Source organism: Abramis brama, assembly GCF_963993115.1.
Source record: "Abramis brama genome assembly, chromosome: 19".
In the NCBI taxonomy this organism is placed as follows: domain Eukaryota; kingdom Metazoa; phylum Chordata; class Actinopteri; order Cypriniformes; family Leuciscidae; genus Abramis; species Abramis brama.
The window spans coordinates 6830491-6849228 of NC_139981.1; the positions used below are offsets into that span (position 1 = coordinate 6830491).

Genomic DNA, 18738 nt, shown 5'->3' on the forward strand with positions numbered 1-18738 from the left:
ATATTTCTTTTAGAAATTGTAAATTGTTTGCAATTTTGTTTTGCTTAATCCCATTTCTTCACATGAATGTGATATATTAAAATAAAAATTACTTTTGGAATCAGTGGTGTCTTGTATAATAATAATGATGATAATAATATATGGTTTAATTTGTTTTTAACAAACCTAGAAATGAAGTTCAACAAAACTATTTTCAACTAAAAATAAAACAGTTACAGGTCACACGACTTTTATTTTGACATGATGTACTGATATGCTTGCCCGATGTTGACATTAAACGGCGAAGTTTTCTGCTTTTGAGCGTATGTAATTAATTTGTTATGTGGTTAAATACAAGTTTATATGAAAATATTCCGAGACTGGTCTGTCCATAGACATCATGATGTCTATGGGTCTGTCTGGTAAAATCCGGAAGTTTAGATCTGCGATTAGAGGAAGTAGCGTCACAAATTGCGTTGTCATCACGTCACATTTTTGTCCCAGCGCTGTACAGCTGGCAAAACAATTCACACAAACCATTTTTAATATCAAACTAAAATGAGCACCAGAACCAAACTATAGATTGTAGCGTTTTAATATTCTAGCAGCTAAAGTTTCTGCTTATATTCGTGATAGTGCAAAACAATGTCTGCATCACAAGGAAGCAAAAACACGAATACGGAACCATGGGGTGGTTTTGATGACAACATTATCCAGGTAATTTACCTCAACTCAACTCAACATTATACAGTCACATAACGTATGAAAACACTCGATTTTTCTGTTAAACAAACCTCACCATTGTGGTGGTAACGTTACTATCTTTATTTCTATTGGATCTTGCTCACTAATTACCATATTCATGCACCATTTGTGTACTATTCAAAGCTGCTTGAGATACAGTAACAGTTAAGCGAAACTGTGAAGTAAACAATTATGTACATAAAGGTTAGTATAAGTGGAGGAGATAAATGAGCGCCATTTTATTGTTATTAACATGTTACATGCTCATAAACATGCTAGCTTGTCATATGTACAAATAACCATGGTTTTACAATTGTACCATGTACAAAAACATTATTATTGCACTTTAGCATCCACAATCATTTGCCTACCCCCCAGCTTTGTAAGATAAAATCCTTCAGTAATCATGTCAATATCAAAAAGTAGCATTAAAAAGTTAATTTTAACTAATAGTCTAAATTTCTACCATATACAATTGAATAAAATTTGTAGCTAGATAACAACAACTTGCTTTGCACTTTTTTTCTGGTTTCACCTCACTCTGGTCTAAACTAAATTATTATTTTTTTGTAATTTTTCTACACATTGTCATATAAATAACCTGAAAATACTATAGTTTATTAAGGTTAAAATCTTGCTTACCACTCTCACTAAAGCACACTTACATTCTCATTTTATGAGGTGCTCTGAGTAAATAATTTGTTTGTAACACTTTACAATATGGTTTGATTTATTAACATTAGTTAGGCTAACTAATATGAACTAACCATGAGCAATACATGTGTTACTGTATTTATTCATCTTTGTTAATCTTAGTTAATAAATAAATACAACTGTTCATTGTTTGTTCATGTTACTTCACAGTGCATTAACTAATGTTAACAAATACAACTTTTGATTTCAATAATGTAGGCTACTAGTAAACAGTGAAATTAACATTAACAAAGATTAAATGCTGTAGAAGTGCAATTTATTAATAGTTAATGTTAAAATCTAGTTCCATTCACTCCAATTATAGAGCCAGGATATTTTTTAATATAACTTTGATTGTGTTTGGCTGAAAGAAGAAAGTCATAAATTATGGGATTATTTTAATTTTTGGGTGAACTAATACTAACTTTAATACTTACTATATATTTGCAGTATTCAGAAAACTTTAGCAAATTATACAAAAGTAAAGGGAAAATATTCCACCTCCATCACATTCTCTAACTTATTTGGAGTGTGAAAATTGGCTGTATTTGTGACAGAACTTTCTCTCTTTCTCGTGACCGACCCCAGGGCAGCGGCTCGGCTGTGGTGGACATGGAGAATATGGACGACACCTCGGGCTCCAGCTTCGAGGATATGGGGGAGATGCATCAGCGCATGAAGGAGGAGGAGGAGGTGACGGAAGAGGCAGCCGCTACGGAGGAGGACAACGGAGAATATGGAGAGTTCCTCGGGATGAAGGGCTTGAAGGGACAGTTGGGAAGACAGGTTGCTGATGAGGTGAGCCAGAGGGAGGGCTAGGAACCTGATTGACATGTGAGGCCTGTTTACACCTGGTGTTAAGATGCGTTTTCGTCGATCAGATCTCAAGTGGACGATGCTAAATACAGGTGTAAACGGGGTCTAAAATGTTTTGAGCTTGTCCACTTTCAACCACTTCCAGAGGTAGAGAACACATTCGACCAGATTGTTTTTGTAATGTAAACGCTCATGTGATCAAATGTGTTCAAACAGCCACAAAATATCTACTCTCCGCCTAATGAGTAAACATTATGGAAAGCACACTAGCCAGACGGGAGTCAAACTTTATCGGCTGAAGATCCAAGTTTGGTTTGAAGATGAAAAATATATCAAGCACAATGTTCTCTCACCATTTCCTGATTTCTAACACACACTCACACACTCACAGCATCCGGTTGGTCTAGTGGCTGTCAGAGCAGAAACTAAAGCTCCTGCTCTTCGTGTGTTTTTCCGTCATATCTGGTCACGTTCATATGTAAATTGTGTGAGCTTATTTTGTCCATTAGATTGAAAGATCTGAAAAAGCCTATAGGTTTACCCGCCCTCCATAGACCCTCAAAGAAATCAGGACAGAAGTGGTCAAAAGAGAAAGATTAAAACACCAGGTGTAAACTGTAACGCGTCTCCCTCGTCTACTTGTGATCTGATCGACCAAAACACTTAATCTTACATCTTAATACCAGGGCCCGTATTCATAAAGATTCTAAGAATCCTCTCAGAAAACTCTTAATTTAGCTTAAAAACGTTTACGTAGGAGTCTTAGCTTAAGAGCAATTCGGGACCGATCTGAGAGCAACTCTGAGTAAGGAAAAGACAAAAACTTTTATCTTAGTAAGGAGGTGGGGTTGACCCCGTTGCTATGTATGACACTATCTTTTGAAGACTGTGATTGGTTGGTTGTCCAAGAAGGGGAAAAAAAGTGATTTTAAGTAGAGGGTCTATTCTAAGCCTTCACTTTGAAATTACATGCGTAATTTTTCCTATTTGACCGTTCTCACACACACACACACACACACACACACACACACACACACACACACACTATATATATAAATCCTTTTTTAATTTTAATGTATCAAACATGGAATTTTCCCAGTTGCCAAATATCGTAATGTAATGATTACTTTCATTTCAGGCGCTATGGCATTTCTGTGCTGTGTTGGAGATGTTAGCGTGTCTCTAATAAGATCAGTCTCAAACATGATCCCTGCACGATTTAATCTATAGCGTCTTTAATCTATAACCTCTTTTAAGGGTTAAGATGCTTTCTGAATTACTTTTTTCTTTACTAGGATTTTTTCTTTAATTTTAAGAGTAAACGCCCACATTTCTAAGAATTTTCTTAGAATTTTGTCACTAGGAGCTACTCTTTGCATTAAGATTCTTTATGAATACGGGCCCAGGTGTATATAACAGGGCCTAAGTCACATGTGCATGAAATGAGGTAGAATGTCTGAGCTGCTCTTTTCCATTCAACAGGTGTAAATCATTTATACTGAAAAAAAAACCCCTTATCTTTATAGATTTCTGTTGAGCTGTGTGTAGAAAAGATTGTTACTAATATAGCATGTATCTACACAGGTATGGCAAGCAGGAAAGCGACAGGCCTCAAAAGCTTTTAATCTCTACGCCAATATTGACATTCTCCGGCCGTACTTTGATGTGGAACCCATTCAAGTCAGAAACAGGTAAGATCCATGTCAAGCATTCTAGCAGCGCTTTCACAATATCTACTGCAGCTTCACCACTGCTTCAGACTCAATGACCAACTGCTTAATACACAGGTTGGTGGAATCCCTGATCCCAGTCCGAATGATCAACTTTCCACAGGTAAGGCATTCGATCATTTTAGCCATGCGCAATAAACAATAGAAAGCAAGTTTAATTGTAATGATAAGAGCCGGGGTTTGGCAACCCTGAGCGAGAGATTAATATTATTAACCCTATAACGTCTACTGTATCATGTTTGATATGCAAATTTCTAAGCCCTCTAAATTATCAACATGATCAATACCTGTTGCACACTATCTACTACATTGCCTTCTGACATCAGATTGATAGTTTGATTATCCATACATCAAAAGTCACGTTAAAATGTGAGTATCAAATATGATCCATCCGGCTTTTGATTTGTTCATTTCTCAGTCATTGTATTGTATTGCATTGCATTATATGTTTTGCCCCCTACAATAAAAACTACCGAGCTTTGATCATAAAAGCATTTAAATATCATCTTGCTAAGACACATTTTTGGGAGATATAGAGTGACATCTGATAATTATATGCACTTTATGTAAGCATCTGCTAGACTGTTATAAAGATCTCAGAATTTCATTTTACTTTTTGACATTATAAATATCAGTAAATGCAACAAATTACAAATTTTTGCTCAGTTTGGGCCTCTGAATAAAATGTAGGTGTTTTTTTTCATCTTTGAATACACTTTATATTCACCAATATCATAGTATATGCACCATAAAAGCCTTAAGTATGAAATATGACACTCAAAAACAATAAAAAAATTCTTGTTTGTTTCTTTAAAGGCTCAGTAAACCATTCCAATTTAAATTGTTATTTCTTGTCAGACTCTACAGGGTTAATTCATTTTAATGTATTTACTTTTTTTTATTTTGCATATCTGCATTTCTTTTCCTCGCTGTCACACAACACATTTTATTTAGCTTTGAGCTGTGTGGAAAGCCGAAAGTGGGATGAAACCGTGTTACTCATTTCACTGGACACGACAGCGCAGACTTATAACGGCAGATGTTTTGAGCTCTTTTTGCTTCATTAGCTACTTATTTTTTCTTCTAAACCCAGAAAGTTGCAGGAGAACTGTATGGACCAATGATGCTGGTGTTCACACTGGTGGCTATTCTGCTCCATGGCATGAAGACATCAGGAACCGTCATCGTAAGCAATGTTCCATACATTTGTCAGTGAGAAATTTAATCCAAAATGAAACTCAGGCTTTCTTCATCAGAAGAAATGTCATTCTTGACTGGTGTTTGTTTGTTGAAACAGCGAGAGGGAACGCTGATGGGCACTGCCATTGGAACCTGTTTTGGATACTGGCTAGGAGTGTCTTCCTTCATCTATTTCCTTGCTTACCTGTGCAACGCTCAGATTACCATGCTGCAGATGTTGTCTTTGCTAGTAAGTAGCTCACATTACCCCTGGAGAGAGTGTATGATGTGCCCAATTCACACTGCAATGAAGTGTGTCTTATTATCTTTGTTTTCAGGGTTATGGTCTCTTTGGCCACTGTGTGGTCCTTTTCATCACGTACAATGTCCACTTCCACTCGCTCTTCTACATTCTCTGGCTGGTGATTGGAGGACTTTCTACTCTACGCATGGTAAAGCAAAATGAACAAGGGCCAAAATCATGCATGTATCACTGTAAGATGTGTATTCACATTCCTTGTGTTCGTGTCGTCCTCTCAGGTGGCTGTGCTCATCTCTCGAGCTGTTGGTCAGACTCCTCGCCTCATACTGTGTGGCACACTGGCTGCTCTTCACATGCTCTTTCTGCTCTACCTGCACTTCGCTTACCATAAGATGGTTGAAGGTAAGACATGAGTCCGAGAGCAAGTAGAGCTGGGCGATTAAGCTAAAAATGAATGTATTTTGTTGAATATATATATTTAATACCCTGAAAATAGTAAGAAATAAAAGTAAAAAGGCACATTTTCCACACTGTTCCACACATCGGTGGCGACATGTTGTGTTTCAGCATGTTGAATCACAGTTGGGGCCGTTGGTGAGAGAGCGCTCTAGGGTGCATTTCCCGTACGACGACGTAACTCGCTGCTTAACTACCATAGCACAATGCATCTTTGAAGAAATCAACTAGCTAGTCACAACTGTTTCCCGAATCTGTATTGTCGCAAATTGGTCGTTCAATCACGTTGGTTAATGATGTCACGCACATGGTGGAGTAATAACTTCTTTTAATAAATCTGTTTGAGATCGAATTAATGCTAGATGTTATGCTATAAATTACGGACATGACATCTGAGGACTGTTTCTCATTGTTCTCAGTTATTTTGCTTTATTTCCAGATTCATTCATGGGCTCGTTCTTACGACATGCGGACTAAAACTACGCTTTAAATCTCTCGACAAACTAAAAGACGTAAATTACATCTGTAGTTTGCACTGAATGTCAGCTTGCTTATTTTGCTCAAGATAAGGATTTATTGAGTCCATCTCATGCAAACAAGAAAATTTGCGATGCTGTTTGTGAAAGTTTTGTTAGAACTGTGTTTTCGGGAAACACTGACTCGCTGAACTATGCTAATAATGACGGAACTTGCAACCATACTTGGCTAACGATGCTTTTGGGAAACACACCCCAGATTAGCTCAGTCATTGCATGAGAATAAAAGCGGAAGTGATGAAGCGAGAAAGGAGGTCAAGACGGCACAGACCAGAGGTCGTGTTAACTGAATATTTTCCGTCATTAGTAAGTGACAGGAAAATTTGAAGATCTTCATTTTGACAGGTTACGTACCTGATATACTTAAAGTGAAATTTAAAGGAACACTCCACCGTTTTTTCCAAAATTTGGTCCCTAATGAATGAACTAGGCTAAGCTAAGTGCTATCAAAGTGTCGCCGCGCGCCAGAGCGATTGAGTGCACGCACTGAGACGAGAGAGGTGTGTATCAACTCGTCTTAGTTAAGGGAATAACACCGTTTAATATGAAAAAACGGTGGAGTGTTCCTTTAAGAACAAACTAATGTCATGGGGAAGCGTGTAGTCCAGCTCCCTCTCTCTGGTTGTAATTTGGGCGTAATAAGTGGAGCTAGAAGGTCCTCTTGCTTTGTTCGGTTTGTTAATCCGCAGTCCTAGTTTCGTTTCTCTTTTTGAATGACGAATATAGACTATTGGTACCTGCTGATTTAAGGTCCTTGCACTCGGAGTCTGAAATTCTCCTCCGAAATTTTTGCACATTAAAAAATATCTACTTTAGACACTAGGGGCTTTCGCACCGGAGGAACCTTTTCATAGTTCCTAGATCTATTGGCGGAAGTACCCGTTTTTTGCCATGTTTGCACCGCAGGAACTAGGAACAATTTAAGTTCTAGGAACTTCTTTTGGAGGAACTAATTTAGCTCCTACTTCAGATTAGGGTCTAAACCAGCACTATAGGAATTATCCGTGATGTAAGTGTACGCTGATTGGCCGAACGCATGCGAAACACCAGCACCCGCCATTTTTAAAAAAGCTGTGTAAATACACAGATTACAGCCTATTTATTTACTCCAGAAACTAACTCTACGAACATGGAAAACAGTGATAGATGGACCTCTTAACCTTTACGCTAACGAGAAAATCCAACACAACTTTGAGGTGACCAAGCAAAACATGATCATGTATTTCTGCTCAGCTAGCAACACTGGACGTCAACCACACGGCATACGCTAATAACCTTTCATATTACTGTCTACTTTTTATGCATAACAGTTCTATCTAATAACGTATTAGACAGGACTGTTAGACAGATCGTAAAATAATGGACACGGAGAATGCGAGCACTGTGTGCTCAGGCTCTGGCTGGCGTTCTCAGTGCTGACAAAATAAAGGTTTGCCGCGCCGCACCGCGAACTTCAGAATTCCATGATGCCGGTGCGAATGCAACCAGGAAAACGTTCCTAAAGGAACCATTAGTTCTCGGGGAACCACCCTGGTGGCTAGTTCCCAGAACTACCCGGTGCGAAAGCCCCTGCTGCCTCCGAAACTTTCGTCCATCATAAACAAAATCGGATGGGGTTCGATTTTCTGCGTTTTTCGCATCCATAGCAAGCATTTTGGGAGGTGTTTTGACAATTCAGAGCCACCGAATGACGAATACAAAAAAACGCATACGAAAATTTCAGACTCAGTGTGCAAGGACCGTAAGAAAGATATTTCCTTACAGCACAGAACGCATGTGCTTTGTAGTCTTTGTGGCCTGTTCAAGCGCAGGTTTTTTCTCAGCCGACGTGAGGCGGCGACAGAATCAGCGCTAGTTCTATGACGTTGGCTTGGTTTGTCAATGTCTCGGTCTTTACAGGCCTTACATTGCCATTTTGTCATTGTTGTGTTTTTCTGTTTGCAGGTATTCTGGATACTTTGGAAGGACCCAATATTCCACCCATCCAGAGAGTGGCCAGAGATGTTCCTGTTGTTGCAAATGCTGTTGTGAATGCAACCATCAATTCAATAGCTGCAATTGTACAGTCACAGTGATCATATTGGGCTTCTGGGTTGGTCTGACTGGTGTACATATATAGGGTCAGAGCAAAACAAAATCATGAGGCAGTCTCCATTGAGCTCAGTTTGTATCTCGTATATTGTTCCTGACGCTGTCAAACAGACCTAAAAGGATGCTTTTAGGTCAAAATGGCTTCACTTCATTTTGTCTCATTAATATGAGACAATAATTTTGGCACACTATCCCATTCACTGTATGCTTGTCTTAACCATTTTTGTTGCTAAGAGTTACAGTACCTATGACCTGCTAATGTTAGAATGGTTTGGTTTATTACGATGTGTGTGGATTCCTTAAGGATGCTGATACTAATAACTGAAATTATTCTTCAAAATGTTTTGTAAAACCCAGCTGGATGTTTGCGCTGTTTGAGAGTCCACTGACTGTCCTCACAAACCATCTCAGTTACTGAGACAGCTAATGACATCACACAACACTTGTGTTTTTAAATCTTGTTGCATAATTTCACAGTTGAGAAGGAAGTCTTCGTCAAGACTCGTTAAAGAAGTCTGTCTCAGTCGGAAGGCAAAATGCATAGATGCAGAAATGCAATGATATTTTATTTGAAGAGGAGAAATGGTGCATGCAGTCTTTTTTTCTGGTCCATATTTAACCAGCCATTGTGTTGCAGTCTGATTCCTGCTATTTAAAGCTATGGTTGGGTGTGAGGGTTTTCTGGGCTCTCTCTCATTATGTTGTATTTTACATGTGAGCTTATTTAAAGGGTTCTTGTAAAGAGAAAATAAAGAAACGCTGTTGTCCTTATTTGTGATCAGAAGCGTCACGTTTAATACTAGGGTTAGGGGTTTGTTAATAATCAAAGGTTTGGACCCTTAGGATAGGCAATCGTAATAGAGATACAAGTTAACTTATGACAATATAGACGAAAAGTTGATTCAGCATAAAGCTGGTGGGCTGTGGAATTTAGACTCAGATTAAAGCAATTAAATGATACCGACGGTTTTTGTACAAAACATAAGCGGAAACTGCACATAACAGCATATCTGATGCTTAACTCACACAATAAGGCCACTACTCGCATTACTCACATAATGCTTTAACATTTTGTAGCCATAATGAAAGCTGTTCTGAGATGGACATACTGATGTTTACTGGGAGAGTATATATCCAGGGGCTATATGCAGTTGAAGCTGATATGTATATGCCGTTAAAGGGACAGTTCCGTCAACTGTCTAGGTTGCTAATACAATGCTAAATCAGATATATGTACAATATGTATACTGATATTTTTTAAAGTGGATACTGGATTAAAAACAAACATAACACTCCAAGTAAAACAGTGCTGAACTGAAATGTGCTAAATGAAATAAATATATAAATATGAATATATTAAAATGAGAAGTTCTACAGAACGAACTCTACAGAAAATAATGTAAACATTAAAATATTACAGGTCAAATGTGTGTTTCTTGAGCTATAACCTAGAAACACAAGTAAATGTCATAGGTAACACTTTGCAAGTCCCATTTGTTAACAAGGATGTATTAGCTAGCTCTCATGAACTATATGCATTATGCAATATACATTTTTACTGCATGTACCTTTATCATTCATGTTAGTGCATAGTACATTAAAGGAACTGTATGTAAAGCCCTATTCGCACGGGATAAGTATTACCTGGTGACCTCTAGTAACATGTAATAATTGCGGAGGTTGTCTGTGATCTTAATCCCGTGCGAATCGGCCATGTCTAATTTGTAGAGTAAAAATTCCCCCGCAAATGACCTACCATATTTCGCCGAACACCGAGGTCCTGTGATAATATTAGTCCCGTGCGAATCGGCATCTCTGTGATTTGGCGGGGTCGTATATCATTTTTAAAGGTTTTTGTTTCCTGTGCGCTTTTTTATCCATCTTTCGCGAATAATGGAGGCTGCGTTGGGAGTGTTTTGATAGTATGGGTGCTGGGTCATATCGCTATACACCATTCAACTATACACAATTTACAGAAAGAGAAAGCTGACAACCATCAGAAGAGCAAAAAGAATGATTAGATGGAGATGAATGACACAGCAGCATGCGGTAAGGAACATTATTCTGTTTATGACGATCGCCTATAGCCTACCACAAATTTAATTTCTCGTGCTATTTATATGCCAAAAAGGTTTTTTTTTTTTTTTTTGCGTGCATATGCTACGCACTGTAAACTTTAGGATTAGGAGTGTGGAGTGCGTGCGTATTACACGCCATAAAGTGCGTATCATATGCACGTGAAAACTGTATCACATACACGCAAAAACTTTTTGCCATATAAATGGCACGATAAATTAAATTTGTGGTATAGATACGCACTTTCATGAGATCGGGCTGGATAAGTCCGTAAAATCGAGTAAAAATCACAGGCTTCATTTATCCCGTGCAAATGCGCCACACGAAAATCAGATCTGGGTGGGTAATTTCGAAATCACACGTGGTCCCCAGATAATACTAATCCAGTTTTAAGATTGTGGCCAGAACTGGTACTGCAATCACTTTCAAATTACTGTAGAGCGGTGTATCCCCTCCCCCTCCCCCCTGACTCGAGGTTGCCAGATATGCTGCAGAATCCATCAGGAACGTAGGCTGACACGTTTGTAGCTGCAGCTGTGGTAACTAGAGCAGAGCTGGCAACCCGGATGCTGAAACACAACTGACTTCGTGATTGGTAGATAGGTGGAGGGTGGGGCATCAGGCCAAAACACAACATGACAACATCAACATCAGTTGAGGGCTACAACTATCACTTTTAAATTACAATATCCTGGCCGATCTACTGTTGTCAGTGATATAAGTATTTGAAATGAACATGATTTCTTAATGTCTAGTGACATATCAGGGCCATTTTATGATTAATTGAAATACATTTCTTACATACAGCTCCTTTAACTAAGCAGGGCTCTACGGTAACTTTTAAAAGCACTTTTTTCCCCCTCCCTCTGAATATTACTCCTCAGCTCACAGTCTGTAAATTCTACCTTATTATATGTTGTTTGTTTGAATCCCTCTTTGTTTGTATCTTTAACCTAACTTTGTAAGTGACCTCTGTATTACTTTCAGCCCTCTACAGTCACACATTTTTCAGTAAGGGACAACACAATATTGTAAATCGATATTTACAGTGCATTTTTTACCTTTTCAAATACCTTTAATAAAATAAATAATGCTTTAAATGTTAAATAGAGAAATATGCAATGATTGTAAAAACTAAGTGATGCTTAAATTAAATCCGCCAGTAGGTGGCAGTAAGTCACTGTCTTTATGAGTGAGTCATCGATTCATTCATTCAGTAACGAAGTAAATGGCTGTAATTATAGACAGTGTGGTAATTATGAATTAATCATTGACTCACGATTTTGTTCAAAGCCGCAGATTCATTCACAAACACTGCTGTGGCTTTCGTTGGAGCTATTGTTTTGTTGCAAAAAATACAATACCGACAATACCGTGTTTAAAATGAACATCACTAGAAATCTTTCACTTTGAAGACTCACCACAGATTCCATTAAACTCTCTGTAACTCGTCACGGTGTTCATAGCAGAGATCTAAAACAGCTACAAAATTTGTATTGCCTCTTTTTTTAACTCGTCTTTTTTTGTGGTTGGTATGATTAAAAAAAAGTTATTAAAAGACGTGTTTTTATGCTCACCAAAGCTGCATTTATTTTATGGAGGGAAAAAAAAATACAGTAAAAACAAGTTGTAATACTATTTTACAACATTACAATATATTACAATAGAAAAGTTTATTTAAAATGCGATTTATTTCTGTGGTGGTAAAACTGAATTTTCAGCATCATTACCCCAGTCTTCAGTGTCACATGATCCTTCAAAAATCATTCTAATAAGTGTTTTGTTGTTTAAGCAACATTTTTTTTTTATTAATGTTGAAGACTTACATCTATAAATAAATGTCTTCATTAAAAAGAAATGTTGCTTAAACAACAAATCAGCAAACACACACTGTGTATGTGATGTATATATTTAATCATATTCAGTTCTGAACCTTTGCATTAGGTAGAAATTGCAGATTGTGATTTCTATAAAACAATTTCTAAAATTCCTTGAATAATTCTTAATCATGAATAACTGTAAAACTTAATAGGTAAAAGTTAAATTAATGTGGGAACCCTGGAATTGTAAACAGGATAGAACAGGGAATAAAGACAAAGCAAGTCATCACAGGCCAAATTTTATTTTTAGATATTCTCATCCATGTTTTGCCCTGTGACATCTATGTGTAACAAGAACTGACCAGAGCAGATACAAAGGACTCTTAAATAAAACATGTGTTCCAAAAACAAGTCAACAAACATTCAAATCAATCGGTTAAAGGGGAGGGGAGGTGAAGAGAGAAGAATGTGTGAAGTGAGGTTGAAATGCAGTCTACTTTTGGGCAGGCATAAGGTCATCAATGGACTGGCCTTTCTCCAGCCGTTTCTCCATCTCGATCATCAGCTTGACTCCATCCACCACCATCTGCACCAGCTCCACCTCAGAGAAGCCCAGGCGGTCAGCGTTGGAGATGTCAAAAATACCACCAACAGCTGCAGTGTCCACACCACCTAATGAATAGAGGCACCACTTTATTATTGCCATCAGTTTACATGATGCATCTCTGTTCTCGATGCCCGGTAGTAATAGTAATGTGCTGTTAAATGTTCTCCAGCTGAAATCAGTTCTTACCCGTTCCACGTTTCTGCAGCCTCAGTCTCTTAAGGATCTCTTCAAACTGGCGGTACTTGCTGAGATTAGGCAGTTTGACATGCACTCCTGCACGCAGGCCTGTGCCGAGGTTGGATGGGCAGGTGAGGACGTAGCCAAGGTGTTCATTCCACATAAACGAGTGACCCTTGTTTTTGAACAAATCCTCAATCTGAAAGAACAATCAGAGTTTTTTGCAGCTCTGTTCAAGCCATTATTTATCTAAAGTGTCTTGCATACACCAGAAATAAATTTCATTTACAAGATAAAGCATATTTGAGGATATTTAAAAAATCTGTAATTAGTGTATTTCAATACAAGATGCTAAATCCAGTTATTTAAACTTTGACAAGATGGTCTCCACAAGGGTTCTTCTCAAAGCAGTTTCAAAAGAATGTACTGGCAATAAAAAATTATTTGCAACGCGATAAGCAAAAAACAAACAAAAAGTATAACTAAAGTTTTAATAATCATACCAATTCTGTGAGAATAGGGAAGTCCATACCATAACAATAACGAGCAATGATATGTGGCCTATTTCACAAAGCCAGTTTTAGAGGATATACTATGAACAAAACTATGGTTTTTGGAGTTGAAGATAAGGGATTGGTAACTTGCGCTACGTGGTTAATCCGCTCCAGAGCAGGTTTCATTCTGAGTAAAGGCCTGTTCACACCAAGAACAATAACTATAATGATAAAGCGCTTGTCTGAAGTTTAAAATCATTGGTTACCCGTAAGCCAATCACATAACGTTTGGTTATGACGCGTGTTATGCACCGGCTCAGCCGCATCGAACTTCCACTGTAAACACATGTATGATGCGAAAACAAAACCATCGAGCGAAATACCGGAGTGAACATGGCTGTGAACGACTTTTGCAGATTATGTGAAGTAAATCTACGCATCCACGGTACAATCAGCATCTACGTCACGGCTCTGGCCGGCTGTTTTGAGGCCGGAGGAAAACTGGGAGATAGGTCGCTATCTCAGACTGAGTACAGAAGCGAACTGAAATTGAGCGGAAGTACGAAGTCTGACGTAGTCAGGCTATCAATTTTCAGTAAGTGAATCAAATTTATGTTTTGTGATTGGCTGTTCGCTGCAGATGTCACATTCATGTGGATGTGCGCCAGAGTGAATTAGTCAGCGAGTTAACAAATCATCAGTCATCAAACCCTAAGTGTTGTGAACACGCTGAACCTGATCTACACCAGGTTGAATTTGTTTGGTTTTCTCAAATCTAAACCTATTCTGAAACTCAAAGTTTGTTCAACTAGCAACAGGACAATAGTTGCAATCACTTTCAGAACAAGTCTTTCCAGCTGATGAATGATAAAAACTTTGACAGCCAATCAGAATTCACCCAGCTTTAAGGAGCTCATGCAGCATGCTTATAATAAACGTTAGTGTGTGTTGGGGTGGGCACTGATAGTGATCATTCTTGGTGTGAACAGGCCTTTAGGATTACAGGGATGTAATACCTTAGTGAGACCTGTGCAGAAACGGGTGAAGACCTCTTTCATGTTGCCACCTTTCTGCATGGAGATGACACGTAGGTGATCCTCCTCATTCACCCACACAAGGAATGTCTTGGTATCATTGTGCCTGGAAACAAGGAGAAAATAAGTGAGGGAATGTCTTCGAAGTCCAGCACAGAAATGCAATGGTTAAGCCAGAATGAAATGCTTTCCCAGTAAAGAACAAATGCCAGAGTGTGGTGTCTGATATATAAACACAGATTTCTATAAATCTAAATTAACAAATAAATATAAAAACTGGATACAAATTGTATCCAATAATAATAATAATAATAATAATCATATTTTTATAAAACTGAAATAGGACAATCTAGAACACTGACCAGATGCCCCTGGCGTCGGGCCAATCACGAGCCATCCCTGAGGCCAGCAGCAGGGGAGACACAGGCTTGTCGAACAGGAAATGGTCATCGATGAGCTGCTGCTGCTCGGCATCTGTCATGTTCTTCAGAGCGTAGTATTTCCCTTTGAGATCCCCAGACAGGACAGCCAGAGCTACAGCAGACAGATCAACAAATCGGTTATTAATTCCTTTATCTTTTTTTAAAATAAATGATTTCTTAAAGAAACATCCTAGACTACAGATAATTTCTATGTAGGGAGTATTTAGGCTTGTTCGACTTGCAGTGAACAAGCTCCCAGTCTGCAGTGATATTTTAGTATACTATTTAGATTCTATTATAGTTTTTATTCATATTTTAAATGAGTTTTAATTTTTATTTTAAAGTTTTAGTAATTTTGTTGTGCGTCATAGTAGTGTGAGTTAATGTTTTTTTTAATGTTTTTAACTAAAATAACCCTGGTATGTAGTTGAACCAAACCGAATCCTCCTCCAAAGCACAATGGGTTGTAGGCAATATTAGCTGTTAAAGTGTGCATGGACTTGTAATTTCTACAAATAGTAGACCATCCAAATTGGGATGCAGCAGATCTTTTTTGTCATGTTTCAAATAAACCGATGTGGTGCTGCAGTGATGTACCTTCCACAGAGAGCTTCTCAACGGCTCTTCTCTCTCCACGACTGCAGTGGGGCGGCAGACAGAATCCGCGGATGCTCCTGCCTGTTCTGACGCGAGAGCTCAGCACGTAATTGGAGTCCAGGTCATCACCACCCTGCAGGAACAAAAAGTTTGTCGTTTGAATAAGCAATATCACTGTATCAGTGATTAAGTACAACAACAAAAAACTCATCAGAAGGTTGTATTTTGAAAATGTCTCAGCGGTTTTGTCTGTACAATGAAAGTGAGTGGGGTCTAATGTAGTTTTGGACAAAAACATTCTTAACTTGTGTGTGTGTTTGAAATAACATGAGGGTGAGTAAATGACAGAATCATTTCTGGGTGATCTATCACTTCATCTTCATACCTTGAGGTTACTGGGGTTGAGGTCAGTCTTGTGTTTGTCTGTAGGCTTGTATCCTCCATGTCTGTCCTGAATAACAGGGTCCAGTAGGTCACTGAACACCTGATAGGTCTCCTCATCCCCAGCCACACAACCCACAGTCATAATGAAGGGGTGGCCTGACATGGGGAAAAAGGTACATGTACACAAATTAGGAGCCATGCACCTTAGAGGCCGGCACTTCTAACTAAAAACATCCATTCTTAACATCAAGTGCTTTCTCTTAAGACTATCTTAAAAATGACTGTCTACATGATCTACATCCTCAGCTGGCTGTTGCTTGATGACCAGCAACACATGACAACATGGGGTAAAAAAAAAAAAAAAAAAAAAAAAAAAAAAAAACAAGTTACCTGTTGGATTCTGAATAGGTTTAGCACCATTTGTCTCAAAAAATACTCTGAGCATTCTTTCCTTTCGGAAAAGTGTTCATGACCTGTTTTAGGCCAATTGTATTTTATTATCCATGCCAGGCAGGTTGGTCTTATCTATACAGGAAAACATTGTATTCGATGCCCTCTGCACTGAAACACGTGTCAGCAAGGTCACTGTCTAACACACAACTATATTAACACTTCTTTCTGATTGTAGTGTAATGTTCTAAAAATATAATATGTTCTAAAAGTGCATGAGAGGTGGTCTTTACAGGACTTTGAGTTGCTTCAGGACTTTACCTGGGTTGTCTATCCCGGTCTGGATTACATCATCCAGTGTAAACCCGCTGGGTGTCTGTTTGGAGCGCAACTTCTCATATAGTGCCGGTGTGAGGATCTTGGCCATATGGTTGTTGTGCTTGCTGAGGTCGGGGTATTCCTGCTCACAGGTGTTCTTCAGCTTCAACTGGTTGTGACTGTTCCCAAAAGGCATGGCTGCTGTTCGCTGAGTGCGGTGGGACTGGGATGGAAAATAACTGTGGTTACACTGAATGTGAAATAAAGCCAAGAGGCATCCTTGGCTTTTCATGGAGAAATATGCATACAGTTGAAGTAGTATCTATACAAGATGGAAACGGTTTTTGAGACTAATTTATTTATGCACGTGCATTACATTTCTACACAAGTAAAAGTGGCAAATGAGAAGTCTGACCAACATATGCTATGGTTCAACACAGAAATACTCATAGGGTAGAAACGTTGTACTAAAATAATGAATAATTTGTACATATATTTACAAAAAATACTGTACAAATTTTAACAATTTAAAATACTGTAAAATGTTGCAAATTGCAATACTCAATGTCTCAACTGAATCCATAGCGTCACGAATGACTCTTATGAACCGATTCTTTTTTTTAGTGAAACAAACGCGGCCAGTGAAGTACGATGCCCGAATGAATAACTCATATGTGCCGATTCTTTTTAGTGAATCAAGGACGAAACACTCAGACCGGTTACAGAAAAGTTAAACCGAAAGTTAATTTTGTCATGTCCGACTGGACTAATGTTAATACAAATTATTAAAACGTCTATGTAACGTCTTATGTTACCTGAAAAATGGCAATTTAAATAATTGTACATAATGAATTTCTGATTTGTTAAATTATGTATCTTTTAAAAACATTAACGAAGCTCGTCAGATCAGATGATTCAGGTCTACATCTAGACATCGTTGCGTTGTAAACTAAAATGCACAAACTTTCATGCAAAGTACGATCGATGCGGTCGATGACTTAAAACTGGGCGTCCACTGGACGGCAACACTTCCGAGAAAGGTTGAGCTGTCATTGTGGACGCTTTCATCCACAAGAAGCCTAGAAATGTTCAGAAAATGCATGATAGAAGACCTCCACGATGCATTAAAAAGCAAGTCTTTCTGATCAAAAGGCTTATCCAGAACCTTTTAAATCGCCGTTTATAGCGTAGTTGCAATACTTTTTCCAAATACAATTTAAATTGCGATCTTGCTTAAGCTCCTACATTAACAAGAGACGAAAACTTAATGAACACTCTTACCGTGGGTTGTGGATTACTAGAGCTAGGGGAAGACTGAGCTGAGACAAAGATCCCTATTTTTACGGTTGGAGTATGAACTCTGCGTGGCGTCCGTCTGTTCTCCAGCGCCAGATAATGATGGAGCGTTTGTTTTATAGTACATGAAAGCCGCTCCTATTGGCTGCTATTTGCAGTCCATTCATCCCATTGGTAGAATATGACACTGTAAGTTAATAGTTTGACTGCTCTCAACAAATATGTAATATATAAGATGTGCAAAATGCAATGTTAAGTTATATATCCTAGTCGGTTGATTCCCAGGACGTGGAAAGTGTTTGATTTTGCACGGTTAAACGTAAAAAATAAGTTGGTCACCAGCAACTGTTTGCTTACTAACATTCTTCGAAATCTCTTATTTTGTGTCCAATAGAAGAAAGAAGTCCATACAGGTTTAGAATAACTAGAGGATGAGTAAATAATGACACGTGAACTAACGTTATCCCTTTAACAGGAGTGCATTTCTGGTTTGAAGGGAAAACGTTAACTTACTTCCCTTCTTCTAAACGTTCTAAACCACCACGCAAATTTCTATTTGGTTTATCTTGACGTTTAAGTAAAACAGATACTGTTCCTTTAAAATACTCTTACATCATTTTCCTGAGACTGGTTGTGT

General features: G+C 38.2%; 2 protein-coding genes across 3 annotated transcripts in view; one reads left to right on the forward strand and one right to left on the reverse strand.

Annotated features, from left to right (window-relative positions):
• Nucleotides 1–18208, reverse strand: part of ckba (creatine kinase, brain a) — a 28539-nt gene extending 10331 nt beyond the window's left edge. The window contains exons 1-8 of one of the 2 annotated variants that reach the window (XM_084092772.1): nucleotides 18087–18208; nucleotides 16809–17028; nucleotides 16099–16253; nucleotides 15714–15846; nucleotides 15057–15228; nucleotides 14677–14800; nucleotides 13176–13365; nucleotides 12666–13054 (exon numbers count right to left, since the gene is read on the reverse strand). In XM_084092772.1, the coding sequence (XP_083948898.1) occupies nucleotides 12876–13054; nucleotides 13176–13365; nucleotides 14677–14800; nucleotides 15057–15228; nucleotides 15714–15846; nucleotides 16099–16253; nucleotides 16809–17001 (1146 nt within the window). In that variant the 5' untranslated portion in view covers nucleotides 17002–17028; nucleotides 18087–18208 and the 3' untranslated portion in view covers nucleotides 12666–12875. Of the gene's footprint in view, nucleotides 1–12665; nucleotides 13055–13175; nucleotides 13366–14676; nucleotides 14801–15056; nucleotides 15229–15713; nucleotides 15847–16098; nucleotides 16254–16808; nucleotides 17029–18086 lie in introns of those variants that run through there. The other variant, XM_084092773.1, reaches the window with a different exon arrangement.
• Nucleotides 254–9257, forward strand: LOC311069547 (protein YIPF3). The gene is made up of 9 exons (XM_084092774.1): nucleotides 254–696; nucleotides 2005–2214; nucleotides 3817–3923; nucleotides 4020–4065; nucleotides 5056–5148; nucleotides 5260–5391; nucleotides 5480–5593; nucleotides 5682–5805; nucleotides 8340–9257. Exons 1-9 carry the CDS (start codon nucleotides 625–627, stop codon nucleotides 8468–8470), a joined length of 1029 nt encoding a protein of 342 aa, XP_083948900.1. The 5' UTR covers nucleotides 254–624; the 3' UTR covers nucleotides 8471–9257.
• Nucleotides 18209–18738: the final 530 nt, after the last annotated feature.